This window comes from Lygodium microphyllum, chromosome 6 (genome assembly GCF_053477565.2).
Source record: "Lygodium microphyllum isolate KBCC chromosome 6, Lygodium_microphyllum_v1.1.10, whole genome shotgun sequence".
Classification (NCBI taxonomy): domain Eukaryota; kingdom Viridiplantae; phylum Streptophyta; class Polypodiopsida; order Schizaeales; family Lygodiaceae; genus Lygodium; species Lygodium microphyllum.
The window spans coordinates 171,134,572-171,149,358 of NC_141140.1; the positions used below are offsets into that span (position 1 = coordinate 171,134,572).

Consider the following 14,787-nt stretch of genomic DNA (forward strand, 5'->3'; position numbering starts at 1 on the left):
ACCCCTTTTTCCCCCCGTACCTAAACCCTTAAACCCCTTTTCCATGGGTATTGGAATCAACCCCCATGTTAATCCCTTAAACCCCTATCCCTTGGCTTTGGAACCACCTTTTTTTTCCCCCCCATGTTAAACCTTCTCTAGCCCCTCCCCTTCTGGCGTATTGAAACCCCTTTCCTCCAAGTTTGACCTAAGGGTCCTGAGACCCTTACTTATAACCTTTACGGTTATTATTTCCCTTGGAGCTCTCCCGCCCCTTGTGTCACCTTGTGTCTTTTCCACACCTTTCTATTCCCGTTCGTGCAAGTTTACAAAGGCCATTAAGCCTTCCCTATGGCTTCAATGGGTCTTAGTCGTAAAAGATTCTGAAACACCCTTTCGAATTCCCGACTTCAAGGAGGGAGACTTCCAAAACAAAACTACTTTTGACGGACGGTGCAAGGGAGCGACCGTGGATTTCCAAGGAGGAGTTTTAAAACTACTTCCACGTAAACTTTTATCATATGTATATTTACATAATGATTTGTTTATTCCTTTGTTGTGCATACTATTAGTTCAATAGAGTGAATTTTTTAATTTTATGTAATAAATTCATTATTCATACGTAAATACCGGGTTACGTAGTAGATGCCCTAGGAGTACTTATTGATTTTTTACTAATTGCACAATAATACATACAATCTATAACATATTTACAAATAAATTTTATATTTCTTTCTTAACAAACGTCTCAAGTCTGAGAATAGCCGGCACAATTGAAATTGCAATATACCTTGAAGTTACTATTCGTAGCCTTGTGGAGCTAAAATGGAACTTGATACGGCCTCAGATGATCAAAAATACAATGCAATAACCTACATGGCCTATCTGCATAATATATATCATTATGCTTATACACCAAATCTCACTACAATCTAAGACTTTTTCTCTACCCTGCTTCTAGTGCCTCTATAGATACTATCCAAGGAAATGTGTTTGTGTGTGTGTGTGTGTGTGTGTGTGTGTGTGAATGGGAAAGCTTTTTATTGATTGCTCACTTGCTTCAATCCTTACTCTTCCTTGCACCCTTGAAAACCAACCTCTTGATAGCGTTACTTTGATAGCATATCACCAATTACGTGATGAAGAGAGTTACTTAAGTCGCTACATTGAACACACACAATACATTCAAAAACAAGCTCACTCAAGAACACTAAAAGAGAGGTAGAGACCAAAACTTTATCTTATTGGTTTTTTTTCATTCTTCCTCACAAAATACAATTTACACAAGGTAAGATAAGATATAACACAAAAGAAAACAATCTATAAGTTAAATATTACATAATTAACTATACTATTCAACTGGTGCTACAACTATGCCTATTGTAGATAGATATAACTAACTAAATACAATAAGTGATCAGCTAATGGTCATGTGAGAATTATAATGACTAGTAACATGCTAAGTGTAGACATGCGAACCTATCCAATTAGATGGTCCTATCATTACTATCCAAATGTGTTGAGCTTACCATCTTAATAGTTAGCTCACAAATGAAGTTTTAGATAGTGCTCATCAACCCTTGTGCTACTAGTTTGTGTGGCCGTACCCCCTAGATTCTGGTAATGATGTTTTTTAATTCAAAATAGAAAATAACTTTTTTAAAAGAAATAATACATTAATCAAGGTGATACCAATTTCAGTAAAGTTGATGATAATTACAATAAAAAAGTTGCCTTGATTATATCTACAACCCCAATACTTATACCATTAACAGATCTTGCTCTCCAAATATCATCTATAGTATTTTCATGGTCAAATTTAGTAAAAGATGAAATTTTAGGAACAAATTGCATTATTCAAGAGTATAAAGAGTTCCAATTGAGATGATGCAAATTGCCTTCTAGTTTCTATAAAACAAACTCAAAAAGCATTTGGATAAATATTGGCATTAAGAAATCCACTCTACTATATGTTTACTTGATATGAAGCCTTTTAAAGAGAAAAATGGCCCAATCCTTTTAAGGTTCTCAACCTCCTATCCTACAATAATGATTGTCCTAAACTAGCCATGCATATTTCAAATAAGCCATGCCATCTTTAATTGAAGAGAAATGGCTCAATTCTTTCAAGCACTCACAATCTCTTATTCCTACACAATTAAAGTATGAGAAACCACTTGGGAGGACTTTGTCTTGGTTCCAACAATGGACAAAAAATTGTTAGGATTCCGTGTGTTAGATGGGACTTTAGTGAAATTGTATTTTTTATTATTCCTACATATAGTAAAAGTATGAGGAACCACTTGAAAGGATTCCCTCTTAGTCCTGGTAATGGAGCAAAAAATGTTGAGCTTATACATAATAGATGGGATTTTGATGGAATTGTATTCTTTCAAGAGTTTCCTTGTGTAAATGGTTTATGCTCTTACATAGCCAACACCTACTCTAGCTTCAAACTATCTATATTTTTTCACTCAACTCCTTGAATACAAGAAAGTATAAAAGATTCAAAGATTGTACCAAACTCAACAAACACAATTCTCTCATTGTAATTATGCCACTAAAAGAGAGCTTAATGATCTTACGATTTAAATGTGACTCCCCTCGAGCTCTTCAATTATTGATATGCAACCAAGAAATCTGGAAGCAACTTCTCCCTCTTGCCCTCTCTCTCTCTGTCTCTCAAACAAGTAATACAAGCAAAGACACCATATGGCTTACAAATGGTAGGAAGAGGAGGAAAAGAAGAGAAGAAAGCAGCTTCAGCCTCCTAGTCCCTAACACTCTATCACTCATGCACACACACACAAGTATGTATGCGCGCGCGCGCGCACACACACACTCTCTCTCTCTCTAGCTTTTGGCTGTGGTGGAAATAAGAAGGTAAAGAAGGCACTTAGAGCTCAAAATTTGCACACACAAGAATTGAGAGTTTCTAATTATTTTACACATTATATAGATGGGGGAAGTGGGCAGCCTTAATCCTTGGCCTCTCTCAAGTCACAAGTCGTCTCTCTTTTACGTGGCATAATCTAGTCATCTCTCTTCTTCTATACATGAAATGATTGTCACCCTTAACCATTTGGATTTGTTGGCTCCCAAGAAAACCATAATCTTATTGATTAGTTTGTCATGATTCTCATCATTAATATTCTCTAACTAGGGTATCTACAATAGATATTGATGCTAGAGAGTGTCACTTTACTTTGAAACTGCCGTTTTAAAATAGCCAAAACAAATGCATGGCAGCCAATGATCTTGTCCTTAAAAGAATGCCACAAAGGAAAGAGAGATGAGTGTGCAGTAAAAAGCATTGCCATGGACTGGTGGCTTTGCCTGTTATCCATGTACTTTGACAAAACAGCACCCATGGTGTGTGTAGTGGAGCATTGCCCCGTGCTAATGGTTTTTCCCTCTCATGTGTATTCACAAGATCATCCATGACTAGTATTAGACCTCCGTTAAAAGCAGTGTACATTATTGGAAATTTGCACACCATCATTGACATGGAAAACCCTCGTGTGAGATTTGGATGTCTAAAAGTACAGGAGTACAAATAGGACCAAGGTCCGTGATCATGTCAGTTTCCAGTGTGTTGTGGCATACCAGTTCAGCAGTTCCTCTCTCTTCTCCCATTAGATAGCCTATCTAGCAGTGAAGAAAAAGAAAAGGGTGAGCTGGTACAGCTCCCAGCAGCACCAGTTGCAAGCAAGTTCTCATCCACAGTACACTCAATCTCCACCCCATTGATAGTACAAGCCTCTCCAAGTGCTCTCATGCTGAGGCTCACAACCACATCCCTCTCTCCAAGACAACAAGAGACAAGGCAATTGTCTTTGACCTGTCCAGGGAATAGAGCTCAGACACTATCCTGCAGAAAATCTCATAGGCCTAGATTAAGGATGTGTAGCATCCAATGAACCAACCCCCACCCCATTACTCAACTGTTTGAACAGATGCTCCTAACACCCTTCAGTGAGGCTCAGTACCTCCAAGCTGTTAAGACTGGTGGATAACTGAGGCAGTCTCTTGATGCAAATTGTGAGTCCGAGCGTTTCCCTGCAGAGCACACAGCAGGCAGCTGAATCAGCCTAGACTCAGGTGATGAAGCATGGCCTCCATAGTTTTACCATGGAGAGAGAAACTGCCTTGCCTAGACTTGAGGTCAGGGGACACAATGGAGATGAGGCCCCCAAGGGGAGCTTTCATCTTATCCCTGTAAGCTGCTTCATTGTAAGCGGGGAGGAAGAAGTTGTGGTAGTAAGGTTGAAAAGGATCTAAGTGTTTCTCCTCCTTGGGATGGGTGTGATGGTGATGCTCATCTGTGCGATTGTTATAATGAGCAGGGAAGTGATGACTCGCATGCAGAACTTCATCTACTTTGTGCCCTGATGCCATTGATGATGATGAGAAGGGGAGGTCTGCCCATCTCCTGCTGGAATAGCCATCTTCCATATTCTGTGTGGACTTTGCATCAGCCCGAAAGCTTCGGAATTCCACAGATGCGGCTTTCTGCTCACTACTTGAGGAAGAAGTGGCAAAGGAGAATGACCTGGCTTGGGCCTTGTCAAGGACCAAGGACGCACATGTCAAGGATGAGCACGACAATAATGACGACGTTGACGAGGATGAGCATGACGATGAGGATGAAATGCGGAAGCTGGAGCAACTGGAAACACTTTGGACTGCATTTGTGTGCCCTTTCGAGCTCCATGTGGTGTCAAATTTGTCCTCATCTTCTTGATCATTATAGCTTTGTTCTGTTGTCCACTCATTGCAGTTAGAATAAGATCTAGCAGTCCTTACGCGATGTTCAGCAGCTGCCGACATAGCCTTGTAGTCTTTGGAAAACACAAATTTCAGTTTTTCCCGCATCCCTACACCAAGAAATCCACCAATCCCCTGCAATGTCATAAACAGATGAATTAAACAATGCCAACCATTCTGACCTGCAAAACCTTGAGGCATGCCCATATACTAAGCTCATTCATAACACAGCATTGTACTCATGTTTGCCCACATTTTCTTCTTATATGTAGGAAACAGAAGCAAGATAGACATCTGCTACACAACTCCAGAAAAAGGACTTGCACAGAACTGTCTTCTTCTGAGCTTTCACCTTGGTTCTTGGATTCCTACAAACAGATCAACAAGGCAAGCCCGACAATTCAAGGAAATGGCCAGTACACTTGACACAACAAGCTGACGGCTCATATAGGAAGGGCAAGCTCCAGTTACTATGCACATTAGTATGTGATAAGCAGACCACGCAAATCCAAAACAGAGGATCTTTTCAGCACTGTGGAGGACTATTGAATATGCACATAACCTGATTCCAAATCAGCTCAGAATGTTTATGGCAGGCAGCAGAAGTAGAAAAACAGAAAAGAGATGCAATGCTGGCAAAAGCCTCGTATGAACATTTGGAACAGGATAAAGTAGTGTAGAAAATTTTATGCACCTTGCAAAGGTAATAGAACATGGGAGGAGCATCCACAACAAAGGTCCTGGCTACTCTCTCTGGGTAATGGTCACCCAACAGCTTCAGTAATTGTACCATGGCAGAAAAACCAGGCGCTCCCTTCTTCAAAGGACCTACAGACAGAGAATAGTTTGTTTTGTTCAAAACCTTCATGAACAACAATTGCAAAAGAGAAAGGACATAGATAAACTGCATGTTACTCTCACCTGCATCCAAAATGAGTATGCATTGCTGGACAGTAGACGGCATGCAGGCTAGGCCGACTTCCATTGTGAAGACAAAGTACCTAAAGAACCTGAACAAATACCAAGGGTGCAGTGTGCATCATTTGGTAAGGAAGCCAGTACAATTAGGCTCTTAAAAGCCACATTGTTCTAATGGAAAAAATAAGACTATCATACTGCTTCTGAGCTTGACTGCTGGCTAAATGCTCTGGCAACATCCTTGTGATCTGAGAGGGGAACATCATACAACAGGGCAAGTTTAGGCATATGACACATCTGACCTTAAAAACACTGCTGTGGTGCCGAAATTGGAGTTCTGATAGGACAATTAATTAGTCATACTTACCAAGACTGGCCTGCCCTCTTCATCTTGCCCAGCCACAAATGCATGCCCCGCTGCAAGTTCAGCCGGGAACTCATCCGCCGTGAGATTATCTGCACAGAAGAGAATTGCAAACGAACAAAGGACATTGAAAAAGAAAGCTCAACACCAGCCATAGATTTGCCCCTCAGTTGCCTCTTATATCTTTTTGAGTTTTCCTGTTCCACAGACAGAGAGAGAGAGAGAGAGAAAGAGAGGTATAGGACTCTTTGGTGAGCTAACAAAACCTTACCAACATCAAGGAACTCTCTCCAACAAAGGGTTGCCCTCAATTGCTTGGCTGCTTTCTTAACATCCTTGCCCTTAGCTTTAAGGAACCTTCCGATGCAAGCCTCATCACAGTAATTCAGCTGCATGCATTGGTCACCAGCAGTATGTATCAGCATTATACCTTCCCTAACAACCCAAGAGCAAGAAGAACATGGAGGAGTGTCCATGAAAACACATTTAACTTCATCCATCTATGCACCTGTCTCACTGTAAGAGGAGGACCCTTCCTTCGCACAACCTCAAGCACCGCCCTGCACTTCTCTATCCCTTCAACAGTACATGTAGAGCTTCGTTTGAGGAAACCCTTAACCATGGCAGCATGGACTGTCTCAAAGTTAGGTAATCAATTCCGAAGTGAATTGGGGGAGGGGCAGGCAATTAATTATTCGCCCAGCAGCACAAGTGTATTAATGAAGAGAGTAGCTGATACTAGATAGAATGTTTTTCAGGAGGAACTAGAGAGGGACACGACTGTGTATTTAAAAGCACAGGCAAATATTATGAGGCAAATTTGGGAGAGAGAGCATTTAATGAGCTCCATAACTGTTTATGCATGCAAAGCAACAAAAGAGGATATGGAAGGGATGCATGCAAGGCAACACGCAGAGAGAGAGAGAGAGAGAGAGGACACAGGCTAAGGGATGTGTGTATGTGTAAGAGAGAGAGAGTGAGAGAGAGAGAGAGAGAGAGATATTTGAGGTATTAAATGAGATGGGACATGGCACAGGGAAAGAGAGAGAGAGAGAGGATGATGCTGAGTTGCAATGCAGAAAATGAGGAAAAAGAGCAGCAGGAGTACAAGATGGAGTAAATGAAGCTGGGTTCTCTCTGTCTGAAAAGAGGAGCCAGCCCTAGTACCCTACTACCAGTGAACTGTGAAAGTGCTCTAGCCTCCCTCTCTCGCTCTCTCTCTCTCTCCTATCAGTGAACTGTGAAAGTGCTCTAGCCTTCCTCTCTCTCTCTCTCTCTCTACATATATATGCACAGCCACACACACACTCTCTCTAGTCTGCATGTCAATGGCGTGTACCCCCGTGTGCCTGAAGCAGGGTTCAGGAAACAGGCTGGTACATCGGGAAACCCTCCTAGTTAATGGCGCGTCCCCCCTTAACAACAAAGCTAGGCTATATAGTACTATCCGGGTTGTTTCTCTCAGTCACACGTACCCCCCCCCCCCCCCCCCCCGATTGAACCACCCAACCCAAACCCACACCCCAAATTGAAACATTGGGGTTGGGTCGAGTGTTAGTGAATACCAGTTTTGGGAGTTTGTACCTACACCTTCAACCCACACGATTTTGTAAGGCTTTTCTTTAGTTTCTTACCAGCATGTACACTTAGATTGATTCGAGAGCGAGTGTCTTGATTTGCTAGCTTGAGTGGTGACAAGATGATGTGAGAGACCCAAGGTCATGGGTTCCATCATCAGAGGCAACAACTGTGAGCCACCTACATACATTGTAAAATCAGACTATGGCTCCACCTAGCTAGTGACCAAGTAGGATGTTGCAATGGAACCACTTGTAGGTATGTCGGGATATGGGAGCCCCAAGGTTACGAGTCTAGATGTAAACCTTAGCACTCAATTAGTACAAATCCCTTTCACCTCTATCTGAATTGAGCCCAAAACTTCAATGCCTTTCTAGATTTTATGAATTTTGCAATCTACTAGATAAACACAAATATCATCAATTGGCAATCTTGTTAATCATAGATCAAGGTGAAACGATTTTTGTTATCATCAATATAAGTAAAGAACCTCCTCACACTTGAAAAAAAACACCTATGAAAATCAAGCTAAAAACAATAGGATCAATTCCCAAACATGTTGATTGTAAACGCATACAAACATATTTCAAAAAACATTTAGACATCATGGACTTTATGTGACTAGTAGGTGACTCTAGGCCTATATGTCTCATGATGGTCTTGTCTTCTATGGCATATGACTCTTACGGAAATACTTATAAACTATGTAAGTATCATGCTCACATACATATGGTTGCTCATGTATCTACATACAAACACCAAGCATGTAGCATACAAACCCAAACAGAAAAAAGACTAGATATACAAGAGAGAAGTCTAGTGTGAGTAATAGGAGGCTCCATCTTCTAGCATTTTGTCTCCTCAAATTTGAAATTGATGGGGTGGCGTCCTTCCCTAGCATGCAAAGCAAGCCCACTTGTCTTATTTCAAATAAGTTCTAATTCCAAACCTAATCTAAGGCTACCACTTAATATCCATGTTCTTTAAATTCTTAGAATCTCTCTCTCTCTCTCTCTCTCTCTCTCTCTCTCTCTCTCTCTCTCTCTCTCTCTCTCTCTCTCTCTCTCTCTCTCTCTCCCTCTCCCTCTCCCTCTCCCTCTCCCTCTCCCTCTCCCGCTCCCGCTCCCGCCCTCCCCCTCCCCCTCTCCCTCTCCCTCTCCCTCTCTCTCCCTCTCCCTCTCTCTCTCTCTCTCTCTCTCTCTCTCTCTCTCTCTCTCTCTCTCTCTCTCTCTCTCTCTCTCTCTCTCTCTCTCTCTCTCTCTCTCTCTCTCTCTCTCAAGATGGACAAATTTAGCAACTTATAATATAAACACGTGCTTGGATATTGACTTAGTACTAACCAAACTCATTCATGCTTCACACAATGCATACCAAATTTTGATTCGAAAACCAGCCTCGAAGTAGGAAAACACTACAAAAGCAATGATAAAGGTGTCGACAATATTTATTTTATGGATGGTACAAAGTCTCGTAATTACCATGTGATTGCATATTTCTCATAGAAAATTTAAAGGTACTTGCCAACATAATAGCTCATTTAGCTGTGCATGTGTACACATGTCAAGGCCAAGATTAATATATGCTTGAATGCAAGTAATATGTGCATGCATTGTGCTCACTCGAGTACATGCTTAGATGCCCAAATACTAATCGATACTACTTGGAATGCCACCCACTAAGAATTTGTCTACCCACCTTTCCAACATCCATCATCTCCAACCTCCCCCAAGATACTTTCATCTCTACAAATGCTCATTATTTTCCTCACATGCCCTTTAGCGCCCATAATAAAGAAATTCATCCTACATTTGCCTTCCCCAAGACACATACTTACTCTCTTACACTCTTTTCCAAGCATAAACACGAATTGATGAGCCTAAATGGCACACTAGCACCATGAATGTGGAGCCTTATGGAGGAAAATAGATATAAAACTCAAACCTCAAAGCTCATGCAATGCTACTCATTCATCTGTATATCCTAATAGTTATATAGTCATTCAAATGAAGTCAGATTACCCCTCCTAAAGGAGTAATGTCATAACAAACTTCAAGCTTGTACCTTCATTCTTATTGTCCAATTTTCTTACTAATGTAGGTTAAGAATATGTTTTGTTGAAAAGATTTCTCCACCAAAGCCACCCAATCAAGCTATGGGAGGGGGATTGTATTTCATAATGGTCATCGTCATGATGGGTGACTTATCCTCTGATTGTTGCTAGCCATGATTCATATGCGATTCATGCCTCAAAGGCAAATTTCATTGGATTTTCACCCAGTATGCTAAGACATGAGTTAGGACTTGAATATAAGGCCTATTCAAGAGACTCAAACATCTTAACTAATTGAGCCACAAAGACCATTGGAAACAATTGTGTCCATTTTGAATTGCTCAATCACATCATTACAATGACTTGAAAGTTGCATGCAACCCTTTTACAAGCAAATGCACATGGTTAGATCAATCATTCCATTAACGATAGAGGTGTTACCCATAAAAACAAGGCCATTATTGTAGCCTCCGAGCTTATCTTCATGCTACATTTTAGTGTTAGTCAAATATAACCCAATATTCCTCCTACAAATCTCTCTAAGCATTTGGGCTACATGATATGGGAAAATACAAGCATGCATGCATGCAAGCGCATCTCTCTCGTATGGCCTTACTTTTTAAGCACTTTGCTTTTCCATCTTTTCCATCGTACTATCACATGCATGGGACAAGTATGGGAATTGTGTTGTGCTCTTTCCTTAAATGGTTATTAGTTTTTTCACCAAAATAAAAGATATTGCTACGAGAAAAACTGAGCAAAAGAAAACCTATTGAGGCAAGAAATTCTTGTTGGCAAAGGGAGTAAAAAGTATCCTCCTAAATTATACAAGCGTAGTCTTCTTAGGTGTGATTGTCCAATTGACTTTGTTGGGAAAGATATTTCTATACCACATGGATCATTGTGTTTCCCAATGTTCACTAATTCTTGAAAAGGCTATAGTAAAAAGCTAAAGGACCTTCGTACTTTTGTGGCTTAGGAATGGAAAATTTGATGCACACATAATACTTAAAAAAGATTTGGGCTTCATTATTCCTAACAAGTCCAAGACCAAGACTATGGTTCATTAAAATATGGCAAAATGTGACCATGGGTACTAATCAAAGGATGGTTATATTATTATTTTCATAGCTTAAGGTTACTAAATGCTTCCTTGATTATATATTGTAATATGTTGAGGCTTCTTTGTATGTTTATAGTTTATTTAGATGACAGCAAGTAGGTCATACAAGTCTCAATGTAGTCAGTCACATGTGCTCAATTATGTTGAAAGCATCAATTATGTTGAAGAACATCACAATAAACGTATAATATATGATGAAAAACATCACAATGAATTTTTAAATGTGTAGTTTAAAGCAAGATCTACATTCAAGAAACACATAGGGTAATTTGGTTTAACATGACTTTACACATTAAAAGATAGATGCCAATGTTAAAACTTTTCACATCAAGGTGAATAAGAACTTTCACTAGTTCCAATAACCTTGTATTGACTCTTGTTTTATACTTAAATCCTAATGTATGTTTGCAAGAGCACCAAATCTATGTTTTCCATCCTACTTGTATAGTGAGTGAGTCCATGTCACTTAAGATCCTTTTATATACTTTAATATATTATTCAAACTATCAAAGAAAAAGGTTCCTATTTATGTATTTAAACAAGTCAATGAAATGCATGTGCTTGTTATTACGAAGTTGAAAAGTGAATTGTACCATTTTGGCCTTATGCTTTTGGAAGCCTTCTTCATAGCAACCTCCACTAAGGTAGATCCTACTTTACAATCATCTTTCAATTAGTCATGATAGAACAAGGCTAACCATCTTCTTTGAATTAATCATGATATGACACTACTAATCATATTCTAAGTGCTATGCAATTGTATACTGTTATGATGTAAATTGATTTGTATTTGTTGGTATGCACCACCATTTGAGGGGGTGCAACGATATCAAACCTTATGTGGGTCATGCAAAATCAATTGTCTAAACATTAATTAACATCAAGAATAGTACTCTTGTTACTTGTTTCAATTGAAAAATTGTAGTTGGTGTCAAAATCATGAGCTAATTATTGACTAATTGCTAATTCTAGATGTGTTTCAGCAAGTTTTGGGCTACTTTTTAAAATTCATTTGAAAAGAAAAATGCTACCTTTTGGAGGCATGTCAAAGGGACATTACCTTTAACCTTGGGATTATAGGGTTGTCAAGAAATGAAGGAAGGATTAATGTTTTATGACAAGGGATGGGCAAAAGAGGGCAATAATTTTGAGGGATCTAGTAAGATAGGTCTAATTTTAGGTAGGCCAAGCCCCTTGAGTTATGCCTTGTCCCTGATAATACCCTAGCATGAAATATAGGGAAAGGGGCTAGGGTTGATCATGTTAGCATAAGGAGAGTGAACTACCCACAATACCCACATTAGAGGACCCATACATGTTGCAAATATAGAAAAGGAGGTATAAGGATTGGCAAAGGAGCTAGCTAGTTGAAATGACCATGCATCATTACGCTACACTTGAGGACCCCTAGGTGCAAACTGTGTGAAGTGGAGAAGCATGATTCTTATTCTTTTTTCTTTTTTTGTGATTCTCTTATTTTTTTGTTGTCTTTCTTATTACCTTTTAAAAAAAAACTTATATGCTATAAGGATATAGAATGCAAGTCAATTGAAGATGAATACATGCTTGTATTGGTATATGTTGAGAGTGGAAAAAGACTGAAATTTTGATTGATTTTTGTTGTTTTTGAGGTCTGAATGATTGATTTTTGGTGGATTTAGAGTGATGTATGATTGTTAATGGAAGTATTTGAGAGTGTTTTGGATGATATCGATTATGTTTTGGAAGTTCATGATGATTTTCAGTGGAGATATGAGGTTCTGTGATGTTCTGATAGGTTCTGATTGGTTCTGTATACCTTCTGTATAGCTTCTATTTTGTTCTGATTATCTTCTATATGAAGCATGGATTGATGATTGATGAAGATTGAGATCTTGTGAAAGCTTATTGAATAGTTTTTTAGAGTTTGTAATGGTTCGAGTATGAGTTATGAGGTTTTGATGACCTTCTGTAACCTTCTGTAGATCTTCTATCTCTGTTCTGTCTCTACTCTGTAACTGTACTGTAGCTGTTCTGGTACTGTACTGTGACTGTTCTGTAGACCTTCTGTAAGTGTTCTGTAGAATTTATGTGTGACTTTGGGAAAGTTTTCTAACCTTTGGAAAGGATAAATCTAAGTTCAAAAGAGCTAAAATAGGTGGAAGAAATAGCTGCTGAAGACTGAAGAGAAGACTAAGTGACAGTGACTGTAGTGAGCTGTGAAAAAGACACTATAGTGGCTCTGGTGACTCTTCATATCAGACATGCCTCTTGGGAGGTGCATCCACGACCTAAGAAGGATTATTGAGGGTTATTAAGAGAGTATTGTAGTGAGGATATGATGTATTATTGATAGAGAGAGAGAGAGAAAGAGTCAGAGATAGTCAAATCTATCGAAACAGTGTAACTGTATATGAGAGATTGAGAAAGAGAATTATGAAGATATTGAAGATGAATAATGTGTGATTGATTTCCATTCAAAGATGGTTTATTCCCTTGTTTTCTTTGTTCTATTGATGGATTTTGTGAAGATGTTGAAGAATATGGTTGATTCTATCAAATCCGTGGAAGATATCTACTATGATGCTGCGTGAAGAATTGCTGTTTTCTTTGTTTTGATGATCAAAAGAATGAAATAAAAGCTTGTTGGTGTTACAAGATAGATTTTCTTGCAAGAGAATTCCCTTTTCCTTGGTGTTCCTCTTGGGGCTCCATGTTTTTTGTGCGCAGCCGGGGAAACTTGCCATCAACAAGCACCAGAAGAGGCTGAAAATGAAGGAAATGGCATTGCCAAGAAGAGAAGAATTCAATGGATGTTTGTAAAGTTCCTTCTTCCATTGATGAAGATTTGGAATTTCTCATTATCAAAGCCACTTTCCACAATAATTTCATCCCACAATGGCGGAAACATATCACCATCATGATGCTATGTGGTGGACTGTTTCCTCTTCCTGTTGAAGCAGTAGAAACTTGCATCTTAGTGGCAAACTGTTTGGGAACAAACTGAAGAGCAGAAACATAGAGAATGACCATCCATGGAAGATTTGGAATTCATTGAGAAGTTTCCAGACATCATCAAGTGGGAGATTGTGAAGAAGCTTCAGGAGTCTTGGTCTGTAGAGGTTCACAAAGACAAGAAGGAAAAGAGTTGGAATTTGTTCGTGGATTCTCAACAGCAAGATACATGGGATGCTTGGTGCATTGATAATCTTCTGTTTCTTCAATTAGCAACCCACTGGAAGTTGGTAGATAGTTTTTTTCACAACATACAATGTTGAAACCCTCAGAAGCTGGCATTATTATAATGACGCAACAATGATCCTAAGAAGAATGAGTTTTGGTACTTTCAGAATAGAATATCTTCCCCTCTGTAGTGGTCTGAAAGCTGAATTCAGAGATGTTGAAAAGAAGGAAGTAGAGGAGATGTTGGCCAGAGAATCCCTCAGAGACTGAAACCCTCTCTGATACTATCCTGTTGAGTCCAGAACAACTGGTTGAAGCCAACCCCCTGATGAATGACACAATAAAGAGACAAGCGTTGGAATGAGTCCAGAGGTTCGTGAGAAGAGAAAATGCAAAAATCAAAGCTGAGAACGAGCTCGTAGCAGAAGCTTTCTTTGACGCCCTAAAAGCACACATTGATGGTAGGCCAGCAAATGTAGTCCCATTGCCAGTTTTTAAGAGACAGTACAATGAAGACCCTGATCTTCATGTAGCAGAGTTTATGGTAGCATGTGTGGCTAACAATGCCAGAACCCCTGAGCATTGGTTAGCAATATTTTCCGCCACTTTCAAGGGCGCGGCATTTCAGTGGTATGAGAGACAAGCAACAGGAACTTTTGGCACATGGGACGACCTAAAGTTGGCCTTCCTCACTAAATTCAGGCATGAAGGTTTTGAAGAGTGGATGCGAGAGGAGTTCATGAACCTAAGTCAGTCCTCTGGAGAAAGAGTAGAAGCTTATGTCTCGCGAATGGAATCCATCCTGAAGAGATGGACTAACCATCATTTGGATGAAGGTATCCAGAA

The 14,787-nt window shown here is 39.6% G+C and overlaps 1 protein-coding gene across 1 annotated transcript; it reads right to left on the bottom strand.

Moving 5' to 3' along the window:
- Positions 1-3,193: 3,193 nt before the first annotated feature.
- Positions 3,194-7,433, bottom strand: LOC148035408 (Sec14p-like phosphatidylinositol transfer family protein). The gene is made up of 7 exons (XM_087680407.1): positions 6,537-7,433; positions 6,300-6,417; positions 6,032-6,120; positions 5,863-5,912; positions 5,668-5,756; positions 5,441-5,574; positions 3,194-4,881 (listed from the first exon to the last, which is right to left on the bottom strand). The coding sequence occupies exons 1-7, from the start codon at positions 6,648-6,650 to the stop codon at positions 4,066-4,068; spliced, it is 1,410 nt and encodes a 469-aa protein (XP_087536533.1). The 5' UTR covers positions 6,651-7,433; the 3' UTR covers positions 3,194-4,065.
- Positions 7,434-14,787: the final 7,354 nt, after the last annotated feature.